This window comes from Salvelinus namaycush, chromosome 1, assembly GCF_016432855.1.
Source record: "Salvelinus namaycush isolate Seneca chromosome 1, SaNama_1.0, whole genome shotgun sequence".
NCBI lineage: Eukaryota > Metazoa > Chordata > Actinopteri > Salmoniformes > Salmonidae > Salvelinus > Salvelinus namaycush.
Genome location: NC_052307.1, coordinates 20,902,156 through 20,923,352, shown reverse-complemented (window position 1 = coordinate 20,923,352; position 21,197 = coordinate 20,902,156). Strand labels below are relative to the sequence as shown.

Below are 21,197 nucleotides of genomic sequence, written 5' to 3'. Positions count from 1 at the left end.
CATTTAATCCTAGTAAAATTTGTATTTTATTTCTTTCATCACATTCCCAGTGGGTCAGAAGTTTACATACACTCAATTAGTATTTGGTAGCATTGCCTTTAAATTGTTTAACTTGGGTCAAACGTTTTGGGTAGCCTTCCACAAGCTTCCCACAATATGTTGGGTGAATTTTGACCCATTCCTCCTGACAGAGCTGGTGTAACTGAGTCAGGTTTGTAGGCCTCCTTGCTCGCACGTGCTTTTTCAGTTTTGCCCACAAATTTTCTATGGGATTGAGGTCAGGGCTTTGTGATGGCCACTCCTATACCTTGACTTTGTTGTCCTTAAGCCATTTTGCCACAACTTTGGAAGTATGCTTGAGATCATTGTCCATTTAGAAGTCCCATTTGCGACCAAGCTTTAACTTCCTGACTGATGTCTTGAGATGTTGCTTCAATATATCCACATAATTTTCTATCCTCATGATGCCATCTATTTTGTGAAGTGTACCAGTCTCTCCTGCAGCAAAACACCCCCACAACATGATGCTGCCACCCCCATGCTTCACGGTTGGGATGGTATTCTTCGGCTTGCAAGCATCCCCCTTTTCCTCCAAACATAACAATGGTCATTATGGCCAAACAGTTCTATTTTTGTGTCCTCAGACCAGAAAAGTACGATCTTTGTCCCCCTGTGCAGTTGCAAACCATAGTCTGGCTTTTTTATGGTGGTTTTGGAGCAGTTGCTTCTTCCTTGCGGAGCAGCCTTTCAGGTTATGTCGATATAGAACTCGTTTTACTGTGGATATAGATACTTTTGTACCTGTTTCCTCCAGCAGCTTCACAAGGTCCTTTGCTGTTGTTCTGGGATTGATTTGCACTTTTCGCACAAAAGTACGTTAATCTCTAGGAGACAAAACGCGTCTCCTTCCTGAGCGGTATGACGGCTGCATGGTACCTTCAGGCGTTTGGAAATTTCTCCCAAGGATGAACCAGACTTGTGGAGGTCTACAATTTTTTTTCTGAGGTCTTGGCTGATTTCTTTTGATTTTCCCATAATGTCAAGCAAAGAGGCACTGAGTTTGAAGGTAGGCCTTGAAATACATCCACAGGTACACCCCCAATTGACTCAAATTATGTAAATTAGCCTATCAGAAGCTTCTAAAGCCATGACATCATTTTCTGGAATTTTCCAAGCTGTTTAAAGACACAGTCAACTTAGTGTATGTAAACTTCTGACCCACTGGAATTGTGATACAGTGAAATAAGTCTGTAAACAATTGTATGAAAAATGACTTGTGTCATGCACAAAGTAGATGTCCTAACCGACATGCCAAAACTATAGTTTGTTCACAAGAAATTTGTGGAGTGGTTGAAAAACGAGTTTTAATGACTCCAACCTAAGTGTATGTAAACCTCTGACTTCAACTGTATATACTACATACTTAATGAGTATATACTACATACTATAAATTCAATTTAGTATACTGTAAACGAACGAGTATCCTCTCAGTTGAGCATACCTGCTCTTCGCCTGTCTACCGGAAGTTGATGCTGTTGCTATGCAACCTCTTGCTAGCTAGTTAGCATAACAAATTACTAGTTAGACATTTTACGACTTCGGGTGTGTTTTTAAATTCAATCTGGGGTGCCAGAGTGCGGTCGTAAATTCAGAGCGTTGCCAGATTGTCCGTTTGTAAATTCAGAGCGCACACTGGATGCACAGGCCGAGGAGTCTGGTTGATTTGAGCATTCTGTCCTTATGTAACCAATGTGAACTGGATAGCTAGTTAGCGGGTGTGCGCTAATAACATTTCGGGGACGTCACTCGCTCTGAGACCTTAAGCACCCAAGCTAACGTTGGCTAGCTACTTTCATACAAACATGGGACAACTCTGACCATTTTACTCACCATAGCAGAGCTGGCTAGGCAGTGTTTATGTTATCAAGAACGTTGGTGACTGTAACTGTGCAGCTGGCAACAATTTAATTACGCTTTTTGGCCGACGTTTACTGACACCGGTCATATTCAACGGGTGTTGAGCGCGCGTAAATTCATTATTCTGTGCTGGTACTCAAACGAGAGCGCTCTGAAATAACAGTATAGATAGCCCGAGCGAATTTACAAAGAACCCGAATGTCCATTGAGAACGCACACGACTATACCATTTAGCTAAGCTAAAATGAAGGGGATAATAAAGTCAATAAACGTTGGGTAATTAGTTAGATAGCCTGTTGTTAATATACTGTCAAGTTTGATGTATAAGCAGCTAGCTAACATTCCGGTACATACTGCTGTAATGATATGCTATGTGGTTCGTAAGGACAGCGTAGCTAACAAATTATCAGCCAACATAAAGTGTGAGGTAACTTATTTTGAAACATTTGTCATAATTAGTTAAAGCAAGGAATTTGTATCCGCTCTCGTACTTCGGCTGCATGTTTTCTGCCATTTTCTTCAAATCTGAAAACGCACATTTCCTGAAGAATTGCACTATGGGCCCTACCATACGGAAATAGTGTCCTCTGCGTGTATACTTCATATTTTGGCGAATTTAGTACGATATCCGGGAACTTTTGGCATACTAACTATATCCATACTATAACCAATAAGCACACTATATACTCAATTCACGTCACAAATAGTACGGTTAGTATGAGTATTCGAACACAGCTTCAGTCTTCCACGTTAGTTATCATATCTGCTATGTTAATAATTAACATTAGCTATCGATGAGTTAAAAAATGTTGGGTTGTTACTACATTTCCCATAATCCCTCCCCGTACAAAAGAACAAACACGCCGATCTCATCTGTGTCTTTACGGTTCCTGTTGCCATTATTAGGAGATCGTCCATGCGATCATATTTTTGGTGTAAAACTGCACAAGTGTCCGTTTGGACAGACCTTGGAGAACGGTTGGGGCCAAGTGTTTCCCAGAACGCGAAAAAGCAGAACTTTACGGGGTCTTGGCCCCGCGGTGTGAGCGTTGGTTTTCTCTTTCTACACAGCCTCCATTACTGAGACGCCTAAATTGTGTCTCTATTTTTCTCTTGTTTGTTTTGTCGTCAATATGTCGCCGTGATGGAGTTTCTGTGTTTGACAGAAATGAATCAGGGCCTGACCCGCAGTCGCAACAACCCGGTCTCCTCTCCCTTTGCACCATTTAATACTAGAGCGCTCGGACGCTCTCTCCCTGGAGCTCGGCCTAAATACCTCTCACAGAAAGGAGACAACTATGGAGAAGAATACAAACAGCAATGCCAACAGCAACAAGGTTCCGCCCCGTTCGAGTTCTACAGGCCCAACAGCTGGTGAATCTAAACCGAAAACAGGTGAACATTAATTAATAATTCGAACCAAATCCTAGTAAATTTTTCTTGACTGGTTTAACTACCCATCCAACGTTCTCTTAGCTTGCTAAATCGTTAGCTAGCTTTAAAGCTGGCCTAGCTGTAGTGCATGGTTTGTTTACTTGATATGGGAGATGACGTGCCTTGACAGAACGGGTGCGTTCGCTCTGAGTGTGCAAGAGTTCAGAATAACTGAGGTATTTACGAACGCTCAACACCGGTTGACGGTGTCAGTATTTTTATTTATTTAACTAGGCAAGTCAGTTAAGAACAAATTGTTATTTACATGACTGCCTACACCAGAAAAACCCAAACCAGGACGACGCTGGGCAAATTGTGGCCTGCCCTATGGGATTCCCGATCACGACCGGTTGTGATACAGCCCGCGATTGAACCTGGCTCTATAGTGATGCCTCTAGCACTGTGATGCAGTGCCTTAGACCGCTGTGCCACTCGGGAGCACGAGTCGGTAAAGAAGTCTGCAAAAAAGCGTATTTCAATTGTTGCCAGTTGCAGTTAGTCACCAATGCTCTGGGTAACATAACAGCCTAACAAGCTCTGCCAGGTTGAGTAAAATGGTCTTAAAATAGAGACACAATTTAGTAGCTAGCAAGTTAGCCAGCTAGCTTGGGTGCTTGGCTGTCGTTGTGAGGTCAGAACGCTCAGATCAACCCTACTCGGTCAGAGTGTTTTGTGTGTGCCCCGAGAGCGAAAATCTCTGAATTTACCAACGACCAGAGCGCCCTCTGGCACTCCACATTGAAGTTATGAGAACACACAACATTGAAACATTCACTAAGATTCCAATGCTTAAGTTAAGGATATTTGCACATTGCATAGAATTTTACACATATACAGTACCAGTCAAAAGTTTGGGGAAACCTACTCATTCAATGGTTTCTTTATTTTTACTATTTTCTACATTGTAGAATAGTGATAGTGAAGACATCAAAACTATAAAATAACACATGGAATCATTTAGTAACCAAAAAAGTGTTAAACAAATCAAAATATGAGATTATTCAAATAGCCACCCTTTGTCTTTGACAGCTTTGCACGAGCTTGGCATTCTCAACCAGCTTCGAGGTAGTCACCTGGAATGCATTTCAATTAACAGGTGTGCCATGTTCAAAGTTAATTTGTGGAATTTCTTTCCTTAATGCGTTTGAGCCAATCAGTTGTGTTGTGACAAGGTAGGGTTGGTGTACAGAAGATGGCCCTATTTGGTAAAAGACCAAGTCCATATTATAGCAAGAGCAGCTCAAATAAGCAAAGAGAAACCACAGTCCATTATTACTTTAAGTCAATCCTGAAAATTTCAAGAACTTTGAAAGTTTCTTCAAATGCAGTCGCAAAAACCATCAAGCGCTACGATGAAACTGGCTCTCATGAGGACCGCCACAGGAAAGGAAGACCCATAGTTACCTCTGCTGCAGAGGATAAGTTCATTAGAGTTACCAGCCTCAGTAATCGGCAATTAACTGCACCTCAGATTGCAGCCCAAATAAATGCTTCTCAGAGTTCAAGTAACAGACACATCTCAACATCATAAATAAAGGTTCAATAAAAAATCAACTGTTCAGAGGAGACTGCGTGAATCAGACCTTCATGGTCGAATTGCTGCAAAGAAACCACTAAAGGACACAAATAATAAGAAGAGACTTGCTTGGGCCAAGAAACACGAGCATTGGACATTAGACCAGTGGAAATCTGTAATTTGGTCTGATGAGTCCAAATTTGAGTTATTGTTCCAACCACTGTGTCTTTGTGAGACGCAGAGTAGGTGAACGGATTATCTCTGGATGTGTGGTTCCCACTGTGAAGCATGGATGTGTGATGGTATCGGGGTGCTTTGTTTGTGACACGGTCAGTGATTTATTTAGAATTTAAGGTACTTAACCAGCATGGCTACCACAGCATTCTGCAGCGATACGCCATCCCATCCGGTTTTGCGCTTAGTGGGCCTATCATTTGTTTTTCAACACGACAATGACCCAAAACACACCTCTAGGCTGTGTAAGGTCTATTTGACCAAGAAGGAGTGTGATGGAGTGCTGCGTCATATGACCTGACCTCCACAATCACCCGACCTCAACCCAATTTGAGATGGTTTGGGATGAGTTGGACCGCAGAGTGAAGGAAAAGTAGTCAACAAGTGCTCAGCATATGTGGGAACTACTTCAAGACTGTAGGAAAAGTATTCCAGGTTACCAACTCTTGAAGCTGGTTGAGAGAATGGCAAGTGTGTGCAAATCTGTCATCAAGGCAAAGGGTGGCTACTGGTTAACACTTTATTATTTATTATTTGGTTAACACTTTATTTGGTTACTACATGATTCCATATGTGTTATTTCATAGTTTTGATGTCTTTGCTATTATTCTACAATGTAGAAAATAGTAAAAATAAAGAAACCCTTGAAAGAGTAGGTGTGTCCAAACTTTTGACTGGTACTGTATATTCAACAAATAATGCTGATATCTAACCACAGGTTAACTATTGTTCAGTTGAGAATCTAGTTATTCAAAGGGTCTGTTTCATGCATACACTGAGTGCTTACTTAACACCAGAGGCTGGTGGAGTTAAAAGTGAACTAGCCCAATAATGGACTAAAGTAGCCTTACATTACAACTTATAGTCCAAGGACCTTACATGTTCTGTTTAGAGGTGAATTGTTCTGGTAGCCAAAACAGCTAAATACTCCAATTGATTCTCAATTGCGTTAAGGTTCTAGAAACCTAAAGCCCTCTACTTTCATATCACATCAAAATAATTTCACAAATGTGAAATATACACTTAATGTACACTTTATAACAGTTGCAGCCAACAGTATTTTTTTGTGTGACAATCTTCAATTTACACACAGGTGTTTTCGGACATGCAGATGGCTAATTGGCACAGGTATGTCTCTGTCTGTCTGTTTTCCGTAAACAAGAGCAGTAGCATCGAAATATGGCCGAGTGGGAATCCTAACCCTATAAAGGTGTGTAGTAACTTTTACATTTTTTAGAATATTATTTTTCGCTGATATGAAAGATAAGTTACTTATGTTTCCATAACCGTACCGCAAGTGACGCGTTTTAACTTTCGGAACGAGCTTCGGGGCTTAACAAAACTCCCGGCCACCAGATACTATTGTTATTAGGCGCTAATGTAGTTAGTGTCTATGCATTGGGTAAAAGTGAGTTATGAAGGCCCTAGACAGCGGAGGACACCATCTAGTTTTAGCATTGTAGATCGTCTCCCTTTGCCATTCATTTGGGATTGAGGCATAGGTTTTTAACAGGAGCTACACAACATGTCCAACAACTCCTGACAACTTAGATTTTAGAGTGATCTATCACTTTAAATGTATGCAATTATGAGTTGACTTGCTCTGGCTTGTGCATAAGTCCATACAGCCCACCCAGTGCTAGTCATGTGGGTTCTAAATATCAGCTTGCACAGTTTGCTAGGATTTTTTGAAAATGAGATGGCTGTCAGGATTTTGTTTACTTTTCACCAATAGGCCTTTCAGTATTGTTGTCTTTTAGATACATTGCCTTCAGAAAGTATTCACCCCTTGACTTTTTCCACATTTTGGGTTACAACATGAATTTGAAATGGGTAAAAAAAAAAAAAAATGTCACTGGCCTACACACAATACCCCATAATGTCAGTGGAATTATGTTTTAATTTTTTTTTTACAAATTAAAAAATATATTTATAAAAATGTAAAGCTACTAACCAATAATGCAAAAAAAATATTGGCAAAGCAATTAACTTTTTGTCCTGAATACAAAGTGTTATGTTTGGGGCAAATGCAACACATTTACTAAGTACCACTCTCCATATGTTCAACCATAGTTGTGGCTGGATCATGTTATGGGTATGCTTGTAATCGTTAAGGACTGGGGAGGATAAAAAAGAAACGGAATGGAGCTAAGCACGGGCTATATCAGAGGAAAACCTTGTTCAGTCTGTTTTACACCAGACACTGGGAGACAAATTCACCTTTCAGCAGGACAATAACCTTAAAAACAAGGCCAAATCTACACTGGAGTTGCTTACCAAGAAGACAGTGAAAGTTCCTGAGTGGCTGAGTTACAGTTTTGACTTAAATCTGCATAAATCTTTGGCAAGACTTGAAATGTTTGTCTTGCAATGATCAACAACCAATTTGACAGAGCTTGAAGAATATTGAAAAGAATAAAGGGCAAATAATGTACAATCCAGGTGTGCAAAGCTCTTAGACTTATCCAGAAAGACTCACAGCTGATATCGCTGCCTAAGGTGATTCTGACATGTATTGACTCAGGGGTGTGAATACTTATGTAAATTAAATATTTATGTATTTCATTTACATACATTTCTTAGAACGTTTTCAATTTGTCATTATGGGGTATTGTGTGTAGATGGGTGAGAACATCTATTTAATACATTTTGAATTCAGGCTGTAACATAACAAAATGTGGTTTAAGTCAAGGGGTTTGAATACTTTCTGAAGGCATTGTAGGTATTTCATACAACAGTAATAATATCAGCAAGATCTTCATAATCTTCACCCCTTCCTTAGATTGATATGTTTTGTACTTTACATCAGAGTGCCTCAGGGAAATTGTGCGAAAGGCAGATAAAGCAATGCAAATAATGCAGTCAGGTGGGAAATTCACTTTAGGGTCCACCGGCATGAATACGGTTCAGTAGCTCAAATCAGCAGGATAGGGGGCATTAAATTTAGGAGGCCATGGATCACTAAAATAATGATTATGGTCACAAATATTATGGGGACACCTACACATTTGGCACCCAAGCACGAGTTATCAGTATTAGAGGTCAACCGATTTATTATTTTTCAATACCGATTATTGGAGGACCAAAAAAAAGCCGATACGATTAATCGACCTATTTTAATTTTTTTATTATTATATTATTTATTTATTTTATATATTTTTTAATATATATTTGTAATAAATGACAATTACAACAATACTGAATGAACTTAATATATTGATTTGTATTATATAATACAAATCAATTTAGTCTCAAATAAATAATGAAACATGTTAAATTTGGTTTAAATAATGCAAAAATGGTGTTGGATAAGAAAGTAAAAGTGCAATATGTGCCATGTAAAAAAAGCTAATGTTTAAGTTCCTTGCTCAGAACATGAGAACATATGAAAACTGGTGGTTCCTTTTAACATGAGTCTTCAATATTCCCAGTTAAGAAGTTTTAGGTTGTAGTTATTATAGGAATTATAGGACTTTCTCTCTATACCATTTGTATTTCATATACCTTTTGACTATTGGATGTTCTTATAGGCACTTTAGTATTGCCAGCCTAATCTCAGGAGTTGATAGGCTAGAAGTCATAAACAGAGCTGTGCATCCCAGCATTGCTAAGAGCTGCTGTTTGAATGAATGCTTAGAGCCTGCTGCTGCAGACCACCGCTCATACAAACTGCTATATCAAATCATATACTTAATTCTAATATAATAAACATACAGAAATACGAGCCTTTGGTCATTAATATGGTCAAATCCAGAAACTCTTATTTCAAAAACAAAACGTTTATTCTTTCAGTGAAATATGGAACTGTTCCGTATTTTAATCGAACGAGGTGGCATCCATAGGTCTAAATATTACTGTTACATTGCACAACCTTCAATGTTATGTCATAATTATGTAAAATTCTGGCAAATGAATTACGGTCTTTGTTAGGAATAAATGGCCTTTCAACAGTTCGTAACGAGCCAGGCGGCCCAAACTGCTGCATATACACCCTACTCTGCTTGCACAGAACGCAAGAGAAGTGACACAATTTCCCTTTTTAATATTGCCTGCAAACATGAATTTCTTTTAACTACATATGCAGGTTTAAAAATATATACTTGATTTTAAGAAAGGCATTTGATGTTTATGGTTCGGTATATTATTGCAACAATTGTGCTCTTTTTGCAAATGCGCTTTTGTTAAATCATCAAGTTAAAGTAGACTGTGATTCGATGATAAATTAACAGGCACCGCATTGATTATATGCAACGCAGAACAAGCTAGTTAACCTAGTAATATCATCAACCATGTGTAGTTAACTAGTGATTATGTGAAGATTGATTGTTTTTTATAAGTTTAATGCTAGCTAGCAACTTACCATGGCTCCTTGCAGCCACAAGGTCCTTTTGATGCAGCACTCAGCCTGCCACGCAGTCTCCTCGTGTATTGCAATGTAATCGGCCATAATCGGCATCCAAAAAGGCAGATTACCGATTGTTATGAAAACTTGAAATCGGCCCTAATTAATAATCGGTCGACCTCTAATCAGTATTGCCTATTATCATCTAGACATGACATTGGAATGTCTTCACTCCTACAATAAAACCCTATACAATAGGCTTCAATCATAAGTCAATTCAATTGGAGAGAAAAAAAATGGATCACAATTCAGTTTGGAAAAACGAATCCTGTGTGAATCGTCCTCTGGCATAATGCACGTGCTTGGTTAATAAATACAAAACCGTCTCTAGTAATACCCGTCTGAATAGGGCTATGACATGGCAAAGAATAGGCTTATCAGCGTAGAGTGCGCCGCATCATTCCATGGGATCCGTCAAGGCTGCACACAGCAGAAATATCACTGAAATATACTAGTTCCTACACCGCACCTTCTATATTCAAACAAAATAGGCCTTTTTTATAGTCCTAAGTTGATGAGCAAATGGGCAGCATCATGCTCATATCAGTTCTCTAGAACGCAAATGTAGTCTTCCTAGTAGGACTCTGCAATAACAAGGTGCTGTATGCGCATCTTTTTCAGTGTGTTTTGGGAGTGGGAGCAAGAGTAGACTCCAACCACAGGAGTCATCAAGGATCTATCTGTACTTTGCTCGGTTCATCTTTCCCTTGATCCTGACTAGTCTCCCAGTTCCTGTCACTGAAAAATATCCCCACAGCATGATGCTGCCACCACCATGCTTCGCCGTAGGGATGGTGCCAGGTTTCCTCCAGATGTGACGCTTGCATTGAGGCCAAAGAGTTCAATCTTGTTTCTCATGGTCTGAGAGTCTTTAGGTGCCATTTGGCAAAGTCCAAGTGTGTTGTCATGTGCCTTTTACTGAGCACTGGCTTCCGTCTGGCCACTCTAAAATAAAGCCCTGATTGGTGGTGTTGCAGAGATGGTTGTCCTTCTGGAAGGTTCTCCCAACTCCACAGAGGAACTCTGGAGCTCTGTCAGAGTGAACATCGGGTTCTTGGTCACCTCCCTGACCAAGGCCCTTCTCCCCAGATTGCTCAGTTTGGCCGGGCTCTAGGAAGAGTCTTGGTGGTTCCAAACTTCTTCCATTTAAGAATGATGGAGGCCACTGTGTTCTTGGAAATTCAATGCTGCATAAATGTTTTGGTACCCTACTCTAGATCTGTGCCTCGACACAATCCTGTCTCTGAGCTCTACGGACAATTCCTTCGACCTCATTGCTTTGTTTTTGCTCTGACATGCACTGTCAACTGTGGGACCTTTCTATATAGACCGGTGTGTGCCTTTCCAAATCATGTCCAATCAATTGCATTTACCACAGGTGGACTCCAATCAAGTTGTAGAAACATCTCAAGGATGATAAATGGAAACTCAATTTCAAGTCTCATAGCAAAGGGTCTGAATACTTATGTAAATAAGGTATTTCTGTTTAATACATTTACATAAACATCTAAACCTATTTTTGCTTTGTCATTTTGGGTATTGTGTGTAGATTGAGGATTTTTTGTTTTTAATCCATTTTAGAATAAGGCTGTAACGTAACAAAATGTGGAAAAAGTCAAGGGGTCTAAATACTTTCCGAATGCACTGTACATTCTAGTTACCAATGAAAAAAATCTACCCGCAGGTGTTAATTTCCAATCCTCAATGCAGTGTTTCCCATATAGATGGGTTGGTTGTTTAACAACAAAACCGAAAGTGTGCTCCTCAAAACAAGACATTTTATCAAGAACAGGGTGAAGCGAGCCACCTTACTAGTCCCCACGTGGCAGGGGTTCTTTATATTCTTGCTAGCAATCTGGCCATACAGAATCACAGCAACACGTTGACTTCTGCCCCATTGAAGCGCCCACAACGTTTTTGTGACGTTGTCAGCCAACCCATCTATATTAATTTAGCAGCTGCGGGCAGGCACTTTTTTTTTTGAAAATAATTTGTGATAAATCATTTTCAGTGTGAACTTGAACAACTAAAACCAGATATAAAATATCTCAATGATAAAGGACCTAATATATTTTTGTATTAGATGAGAGAACTAAAAAGCATTGCATGAGGTCCCCGTTTGAGTCACTAAAATAGCATTAAAAACACGTCATAAGCCATGGCAAAATTTGTAGAATTTCAGGAATTTGGCTTTTTAAACCTGTACATTTCCTCTCGGGCCCTATGGCAAAATGTGTAGAATAGAGTAGGGAGGAGTATACAGTGTTCCGAAGCGACTTCACCATACATTTTCTGGATTCAGCGTCATTTTAAGATTTGTTTTACCATTGACAGTTACAGCTGATTTCGGGATTGTATATTGATTCACCCTCTTTTAAATAGACATCATTTGATTCGTTTCAGTCAACCGTTTCGCTGCCAGCTCCTGATATTAGGGCATAAAAACTACAATCTGTCTCCTGAATTAGTTTTTGTCCTCATTGCCAAAACTACTTTGCTAGTTATACAATGATGTAACTAAGGAATTAGCTGGAAAGAAAATCATTTTTGTTGAATAGTCACGACTGTTGTAAGATGTGGATCCAAGTCAAGTTTTGAGGTCCATCGGCGTCTTTGGCGTAAGGTTAGCTGGACGTTTCTGACTGGTCTTGGAACTGTGATAACGGACAGCCTCTCCCCGCATGGCTCGATGGGATATGTAGGGATTTTGCTAACACAGACAGATATGTACAGTCATGTTTCCTTAACTTTTTTAAACTGACTATCGTATTTGTTGAGTTAAATCGGACTTTATTAATAATTTTTTATATATTACTATTTTTTACCCCTTTTTTTCTCCCCAATTTCGTGGTATGCAATTGGTAGTCAGTCTTGTCTCATCACTGCAACTCCTGTACAGACTCGGGAGAGGTGAAGGTCGAGAGCGATGCGACCTCAAACACGACCCAACCAAGCCGCGCTGCTTCTTGACACAATGTCCGCTTAACCCGGAAGACAGCCGCACCAATGTGTCGGAGGAAACGCCGTACACCTGGCGACCGTGTCAGCGTGCATGCGCCTGGCCCGCCACAGGAGTCGCTAGAGCGCAATGGAACAAGGACATCACTGCCGGCCAAACCCTCCCCTAACCTGCACAACGTTGGGCCAATTGTGCGCCACCCCATGGGTCTCCCGGTTGCGGCCGGCTGCGAAAGAGCCAAGACTCAAACAAGGGTCTCTAGTGGCACAGCTAGCACTGCCTTAGACCACTGCACCACTCGGGAGGCCCCAGACTTTATTCATATAATGAGTAATCGAGAAATGTCAGGTGTAAATTGACCCAAGAAAACTTGAGAAAATAGCAACTCTACAGAGTGCAATGACTACAATGAAAGGCTAAATTACTTCCGGACACGAAGGGTCCGCAGAGCTCTTCCTCACCACTATTGCAGGAAATTGGCTTTAAAACACACAAACTGTACCACTGCTGAAATAAGTCCTAGGGGAAACACTGGAATTGTGCTAGAATGATAACTCTCCATATTTTCCCCTTTCATTCTCCCCAGATGGTAAGAATAATGGAAGCTCTAAGCGCTACAGCCGCAAGCGAGAGCCCTCCCTTCCCAAGAGTGACAGTTTCCCTGGCCCTCATCGCACCAATTCACAGAAAAGCAAGAATTTTGACAAGAGGCCCACCCAGAGAGGTGAAGCCCGGCAGTATGGCATTACAGGTGGAGGAAGACGTGAAGAGGTGAGCGTTCACAAGACTTGACATTTATTTATCCTTTTTTGGATATGGAATAACATCATAAGTCTATTAAAAAGAGAGCTTAGTTGGGTCCTATATTTGTATATTCCCACATTGAATTAATATCAATATAATTGCACTTATTGACAAATGAATGGTAGAATTATGAGTCACTGAACGGTAGAAACAAGGCAGCATCAACCCACATACAGTAGGACATCTAACTGGAATATTATTATTCCTACCTGTCAAAAAGTTGGGCTCTAATTTTCTTCTCCCTTCCCCCAGGTAGCAGAGTGCCGCCGGGCCGAGTTCAGCCCGGCTCAGTTTGCTGGACCCAAAAAGATCAGTTTGAACCACTTGCTCAACTTCACGTTTGAGCCTCGTGGGGGCCATGGTGGCCTAGGAGGAGAGAAACACTCCTGCTGGGGCCGCCACAACAAGTGGGGCCACAAGCATAAGCCCTTCAACAAGGAGCTTTTCCTCCAGGCCAAGTGAGCTTACCAATTCAGTCTACTTTGTACAGTATGAATTGTTAGGTTGCTATTTATTAACTAATTGGTGTTTTTTTGTGCCTTAGCTGCCAGTTTGTGGTGACTGATGACCAGGACTACAAGGCTCACTTCACTGACCCAGACACTCTTGTGAACTGGGACTGTGTGCAGCAAGTGGTAAGTTCCGTACACCAGACCTCTTTGGCTTGAAATCGCCACGTCTAATTAGACTTTTAATGCAAATATTATTTCCCCCCTCCAGCGCATCTACAGTCATGAGGTTCCCTCCTGCCCCATCTGCCTCTACCCCCCTGTAGCGGCCCATATCACCCGCTGTGGCCACATCTTCTGCTGGCCATGCATGCTGCACTACCTGTCTCTCAGTGACAAGAGCTGGTCAAAGTGCCCCATCTGTTATGAGTCTGTACACTCTGACGACCTCAAAAGGTTAGAGAGAGAGAGCGATGTTAAACAGCCTTATTAGAAAATTCTGTATCGCCACCTTAGGGAAATAAAATATTATGGTTGAAAATGGTTAGTAACATGCTCTTCTATCCCCTCGTATCTCACTGCAGTGTGGTTGCGATGGAGACCAGGCAGTATACAGTTGGTGATCTCATCACCATGCGCCTAATGCGAAGGGAGAAGGGGGCTCTGGTGGCCATGCCCACCTCGCAGTGGGTGAAGGTGGAGGAGCCTATTTGCTTTGGAGGTGAGAGATTTTCATTTTAGCAGACGGTCTGAATATCCAGTGACTTATGGTTAGTGCATCCATCTTAAGGTAGTTAGGTGAGACAACCACATCAGTCATAGTGAGTACATTTTTCCTCAGTAAGGTAGCCATCAGCAAAGTCAGTGCTAGTAAGAAAAGACAGGTGTTAGTGCAAAGAAGGCAAGGTTGGATGATGACCAAATGTTTACCATATAACTGTGTCTGTGGTATGCTGTATGTGAGTTGTTGTACCCCTGTGTTGTAGATGTGCATCTGAGCCCGTACTCCAAGCTGCTGCTTGCCTCTCAAGAGCAGGTACTGGGCCTGGTGGCTGAGGAGAGGTTTGTTTTGCAGGCTCAGCTCACCCAGGAGGAGGATGCCACAGCCTGCTTCATCCAGAGCGCCCTGTGCAGTCTCCAGGTAACACTGACAAACTACTAGCTTGTAATTTAAAACACAGGTAGTGTCTACTGCATTGTTACCCAAACTTGGTTCAAGTAATATAGGCCTAGGTAGCATGAACTGTCCCCTTCTTTCCTCTGCTGTGGTCCAGGAGCGAGAGGAGGCTCTGCTGAAGCACCAAAAGGCATGTACTAAGGACAACTTAGAACTGTCAAGTCTCACTCTGGCAGACCCCCCCTCCCCTGAGGAGGAAGTAGTGACAATCTTCAGCAGTACCAAGGTAAGTGTTGCCATTTAAAACACCTTTATGTAACATTACTCTCCAAATTCACCCGTGTTATTGGGTCTGAGAGATTATCCGTGTTTTACTCTTTCCAGCCGGTGCTGCAATACTCCTCTGCATTTGATGATGAGGTAGCAGAGGTTCCAGAGGAGGACCCAGAGGATGCGCCTGGTGAGGAACCAGAGCTCCCGGAAGGGCTCCTGGAGAGAGTGCTGGAGGAGTCCACTGAGGCCTCTGGGGATGCAGCTCCAGAGCCCCAGCCTGCTGAGGAGAACTCTCCCAGCCAGGCTGAAACAATGCGCCCCCAAACCTCAGAGCATGGCCCCTCCTATTACTTCTACCAAGGTAGGATACCCTTTAGCAAAATGTCTTCATCAGTCTCTCCACTCAATGCCTACCTTGTCATCTATATTGTCATCAAAAGTCCAGTCTCTGTACTTACTCCTTTCGTTCTCCCTTCAGCGGAGGACTGCCAGCAGATGTTTTTGCACCCAGTGAACGTGCGCTGTCTGCTGCGGGAGTACGGCAGCCTGGAGGCCAGCCCTCACACCATCACTGCCACTGTGGTGGAGATTGAGGGGCAGACTATCACAGAGGTAAGTGATTAGATCTGTAACATACTACTTAAGTATGTTTATTCATGAAATGTACCAATACTTTTTTTTTCTTCTGGCTCATTTCAATTTTTTCATTCTCTTGGCTAAAGGAGATTCGCCGTCGACACCGCTACCTGGCTCACCTGCCGCTCACCTGTGAGTTCAGCATCTGTGAGCTGGCCCTGCACCCCCCCACCCTGTCCAAAGAGACCCTGGACAGCTTTGCAGGTTAGATATCCTAACACACACAGTCTATTCATGGGTTGTTACAGTACTACTCCTCATATCCAAATCTTCTTTCTCCGTCACTCTTATGTGACTCAGATGACTTGGAGAAAAGAAAGCGTCTTAGACAAAAGAAAGCAAGGGATGAGAAGCGTAGGGAGAGGCGTATTGAGATGGAGGAGAACAAGAAGCAGGGGAAATGTGAGTACATTTTACTTCAGGTTGTTTCTCAATGTAAAATGTGTAACTAAAAACCTGTGGTCAGATGGGGTATCTTAAATTTACGGTCTTCTCGCTCTCTCTCAGATCCAGAGGTGCATATTGGGCTGGAGAATTTTCAGCAGTTCCCGGCATTTGGATCACCACTTCACAATGGCAGTCCACCTGTGTACCCTGACTTTCTGTTAGCCCCTCCCTCATTCCTCAGCAGCAGCCCTGTCTCTGGTGAGACCAGCTCTTTCAACTCTCCCGTCTTAGCAACTCAAGCGATTTTGTGACATGGAATTCATATTTTGGACAAAATATAGCGCATTACAAACAGTGCCTTGGATGTGTGAGCCTTGTGAACTGAAAACACCATTTCCCTGTTGTTGCAGATGGGCTGATGTTCCCCAGTCTGAGTGGACACAGCCCTGTGCCCAGCGTGGGCAGTGTGGAGGATGACTCTAACTGCATGTCGTTCGCTCAGGTCTGTTGGCCTAACTCATTAATTTACTCACTCCTACATGTATTATTTTCATTACGGACTGATTACCTTGGATGTCAGGACCTATCACGGCCTTTGGATATTGACTATGTAGACCAGTAATAGACAATTTGTATAACTTTCTTGCTCATCATCCCTTATTCTCCCCTGTATAGATGCTGAGAGATGGGAAAGCCAGGGCAGATGCTGGGCAATGGACCACCTCAAAGAAAGGTGACTACACATCTAAAACCTTCCATTTCTCCTGTGTCTGTTAGTGCTTGCTCAAATCAGTTGGCCAGACAAGTATTGTCAGCTGAAACCTATATTGGACAGCGAAGTGTCAATAATGGGCAGTGTTGGACCATGTTTGACTCCTCTTTTTCTGTGCTGCTCCCTCATACATGCTGCTGGCTCCTCCAGTGGCAGATAGCGATGGAGAGAGTGATGGAGAGAGTAACCGGGTCCCAGTTCCCAGCTTCCAGAACTCTTTCAGCCAGGCCTTCGAGGAGGCACTCCTGCAGCACCAAGGTCCAACTGCTCCAACCCAGCCGTTGGTCATCCCTGGTCAGTCTTTCACAGTGTCTTTGCTTGTGAGTGATGACTTATTTATGGCGTTAGACTGCATACTCATCTCATTCCTCACTCTCTTTCAGAGGAAAAGGGAGGGAAAAGGAAGAAGAAACAGAAACAGAAGCTTCTATTCAGCACCTCCATGGTTCACACAAAGTAGACTACACTGAAGTTGAAACTTCTCCCTTTACCCTCACACTTTTTATTTGATCCATCTCCTGCTATCACTCTTGTCATTTTTCATTGCAGCTCTATTTTAGAATTATAAGCAATGGAGAAAAAATGTTTAGTATGTAGCCAAAGTAAGTAATACCTCCACCACAGTCCCACTCACTTTCTTCACTGGAACACCATGCAATTCGTTTATTATGCATTCTACAATAATGCGAGCGTGCAAAGATTTGTTCCATAACAAAGATTTTGTCAGACATACTTTGGGGTTAGACTGATCAGTTTACCATAGTAGGACCTACTTAGGGTTGATTTAGAATGGAATAAGTTTAAGGGATGCATTTTATATTTGGGGTAGCAGTCAGCCATCTGTAGGTTCGTTACACCCAATGAACCCTTCAGATTTTCAATCCTGAGTCCGAACACTGTCAGCCCTGAATTTGGTCTTCAAACAAATGTCTAATTAACTAACTGGTAAAAGGCAGAAGCTGACATTTTTAGTGGTGCAGACTGAGCGTAAACTAAAAAAATAGAAGCACACTGTTTCCAAACATTTTAATGGGTATAGTAACCAGCATTGCTGAAACATTGGTTGGGAGCATAATTAGTGTGCCACTTTATTTTTATACTAAACTAACAAAAACCCTTCCAATGAAAGTTATTTGAGCTTCATGCTGAGATGGCCTGAACATTGCAGAACCTCCATTCATGAGTCTGATTCTCTTAACGGTCTGGAGGAAATGCAAGGAATACAGTGTAGCTTGTATTAAAGAGGCTTGAAAACCTGTTGTGTGTTGGTGGCTGAGAAATGCACTGTAGACTTTGTTTGATTTATTAGACCATGCATATGAATTTTCTTCTTTGTTCAGTTTTTCCCTTTTACCACAAGCATTTAGCTGTCCTTTTCCTCATTTTACTTTGAAGAACTAGTGTGCGGTCCAATTTGTAACATTGTCATTTTATCCCCTTGTTTCAATTCAGTATTGCAAATATATTTTGTGTGAAGCTAGAGATTTGCATACTTTTGATTGCTTGCTATATGATGAGTGAAAAGGTGGGATTTAAAGACACTTTGTTTGAACGTTATTTTATTTACCTTTTGATTATTTGGGGGGAAACATGAGTAAACATGAAATAGGCTTACATTAACTGGCCTGACATTGGAATGAATAAAGGGTTATGCACAAGCAAACTAATTGTCTGGATATTTTTGGTATTGCAGCAACAATGATATGGTATTGATGCGCCATTGTACTAGGTAACTAGGAGGAATGGGTTGATTTTTGAAAAATGTATCGGAGTTGAAAGAATGTCCCTAATCAGAACCTACCCATATATCGAAGGAGATGCCTTTACATCTCACCTGTCGCAGACCATGTCGGTGTAGTAATGGAAACTGTCCACATGGTGGGACACCATACTGTACCTACCAACTTGTAGCTAGCAGGCAGCCAGCCAACTACAGTATCAAAACAAATCCCTCACCTCTACTACCAAGTTGGAGTGAGCCTGGTGGCAAGGGTGTGAGGAGAGAAAAGTAAGTCAACTAGTTAGATGGCTATCAACTCAACTTGTTTAGCCAGTTTCAAATGTATCTATTGAAAGCTCATGTCTCAGAATAGCTGCGATTCAACCAATAATCGTCTTGACATTTGGTGCTGGGAGAGTCCCAGCACAATGTCAAAAGACAATTGTTGGTTGAATCGCAGCTAGTCTCCGAGCAACCTGGCTACTAGTGTGTTCGCAACAGGTTCGCCTCTGCCTGACTGATATAACGTTACCCTTTCCCACACCGCAGATCGATCGATTGACTGAGGTTTGGTTGAAGAAAATTATTAGGTCCCTGGTGAAAGGTACGGATAAACACGACAGGTGGATGGATTTCTCAGTGAAGTAAGTTAATTTAGATTCCTGTATTAAGGTTAGCTAGCTAATGATAAAGCTGCGACGGGATAATAGTTCACACCAGCCAGGTTTTGTAGCTAGATACTCATCTGACGATTGTTTAAACGAATCGATTCACATAAAAACGACGCAGGGATACGCATGGCTAAGTTGGTAAGTAAGCTAGCAGCTACATTGAGCTAATTGTCATAACTAGCTAACGACTTATCAATCTACTAACGTTAGTTAATTATGCCACGCTACGTATCGCTTGCTAGTTTGTATTTTTCTTCTCTGATCCTCATGGTTTCACACGTGCTGGATAATATTGTAATGTTTATCTAGTTTGTCTGTTTTTCTGAATCAGCGTCTCTAGACTGAGACTAACTGTTAGTTAGCTAGGTCCGACTAGCCAGGTAACGTTATACTAGCTAAGCTCCGACATAGATACGACTCACTACTCGTTAGGTAACTTTTCGCAAAATTACATGAAATGCATTTTAAAGAATCGATTCATGATCGGATGTAGCAAGTGTTACACCAAAGGCAGTTTCAAAACTCTAGGCTAAAAGTTGGTTAGCCATTTTCTTTATGCTCTTGCGGTGGTGCGTAGCTGTTGAGCTAAACAACTAACGAACAACGTTAGAGAACGTGTAGGGCCAAGACGAGACTGACCGCTGAATTAAATATCACAATGCATTATGTTATATCACTTTCCTGGGCAATGAACTATCATCGATCTGACAGAATAAGAGTGAACACGCTAATACGAAAATAATCGCACCCCTATTTTCTACACCCCCACACTACTAGTCTCACACAAGCAACTTCTCATAGGTTAAAGTGTTTTTTATTTTATTTCACCTGTATTTAACTAGGTGTTGCTTAGTTTTTGTTCACATAACAGTTTCGTAAGTATTTTTCCTCTGCAAAACTTAAACTGGCTAAACCAGACTGTCATTGACATGCCAGTGTTACCCACACAATACCAAGGCACAGTACAGGAAATTAGGCTTCATTTTAACCATTCCAGATGCCTTTTTATTACACGGGTATGCTAGTGTTACTCATAACCATTTCAGACAGAAGATGTGGTATATTTCCTTTATATATATATATATATTTTTAAACTTTCAAACAGCCCCTTATTTACCACTTTCTTGCAGCCATACCGTTTGTATACATATCAGTGGGTAACTGGCAAATCAGGAGAGGTGGGGGGTGTTTTCATTTATTTGACCAGGTAAGTTGACTGAGAACACATTCTCATTTACAGCAAGGACCTGGGGAATAGTTACAGGGGGATTAATGAGCCAATTGGAAGCTGGGGGTGTTTAGGTGGCCATGATGATATGAGGGCCAGATTGGGAATTTAACCATGTGGTCTATTTGCATTTCAAATTAGGGAGTTATTAAACATAGAAGTGTTCATTTTCCTACAAAAAGCAGGGAACCATTCACAGACCTGGTACCTGTATTTTGGTTACAGGGTCTGTGACAAGGTCTTCATGTGGCTTTTAATTTACCATGTTTTTTTTACCCCCTACCCTATTCAGATATATATGGAAAAGCTGGTATATTTTTTTTTTAAAGCAGGCATGGTAAATTAGTGGTATTTCGGTCTGTATGAAAGGTATGCCAATGGTGTCACCTAATGAGTAATGACTATTAGTGAGTACAATATGTGTATCCAGACCACACTGTCAAATAGATCCTTAGTTCCTCTTAAGAACAGTGACTAAAGTCTAAAAGTGTCTATACTTACCAATATGATAGAGGACATAGTGGTGTGCATGCACCACACACTGACACTAGCAGGTTGCAACAAATAAATGTAGCCTAATTCTGATTTTGGCTCAGAAAAGTGCTAGGCCTAATATTAAGTTCTCTATTGATCTTTACTTTCCTTTCTTCTTCCTCTTAGGATCTTATCTTTTCCTTT

At 41.5% G+C, this 21,197-nt stretch overlaps 1 protein-coding gene across 1 annotated transcript; it reads left to right on the top strand.

The window, feature by feature from the left end:
• Window positions 1-2,761: 2,761 nt before the first annotated feature.
• Window positions 2,762-18,563, top strand: LOC120062938 (RING finger protein 10-like). Its single transcript, XM_039013021.1, has 17 exons — window positions 2,762-3,312; window positions 13,049-13,233; window positions 13,519-13,724; window positions 13,811-13,901; window positions 13,987-14,171; window positions 14,300-14,436; window positions 14,702-14,856; window positions 14,990-15,118; window positions 15,217-15,466; window positions 15,584-15,717; window positions 15,828-15,945; window positions 16,042-16,143; window positions 16,249-16,386; window positions 16,539-16,630; window positions 16,804-16,861; window positions 17,051-17,194; window positions 17,284-18,563. Exons 1-17 carry the CDS (start codon window positions 3,216-3,218, stop codon window positions 17,358-17,360), a joined length of 2,298 nt encoding a protein of 765 aa, XP_038868949.1. The 5' UTR covers window positions 2,762-3,215; the 3' UTR covers window positions 17,361-18,563.
• The last annotated feature ends 2,634 nt before the right edge of the window (window positions 18,564-21,197 follow it).

What these genes read in the sequence shown, in the direction of transcription:
- LOC120062938 (XM_039013021.1), top strand. Translation starts at nt 3,216, where the DNA reads ATGGAGAAGAATACAAACAGCAATGCCAACAGCAACAAGGTTCCGCCC. An exon ending in CTCCTATTACTTCTACCAAG is followed by an intron (nt 15,467 to 15,583) that starts GTAGGATACCCT and finishes TTCTCCCTTCAG; the next exon opens with CGGAGGACTGCCAGCAGATG. An exon ending in ATGGACCACCTCAAAGAAAG is followed by an intron (nt 16,862 to 17,050) that starts GTGACTACACAT and finishes TGGCTCCTCCAG; the next exon opens with TGGCAGATAGCGATGGAGAG.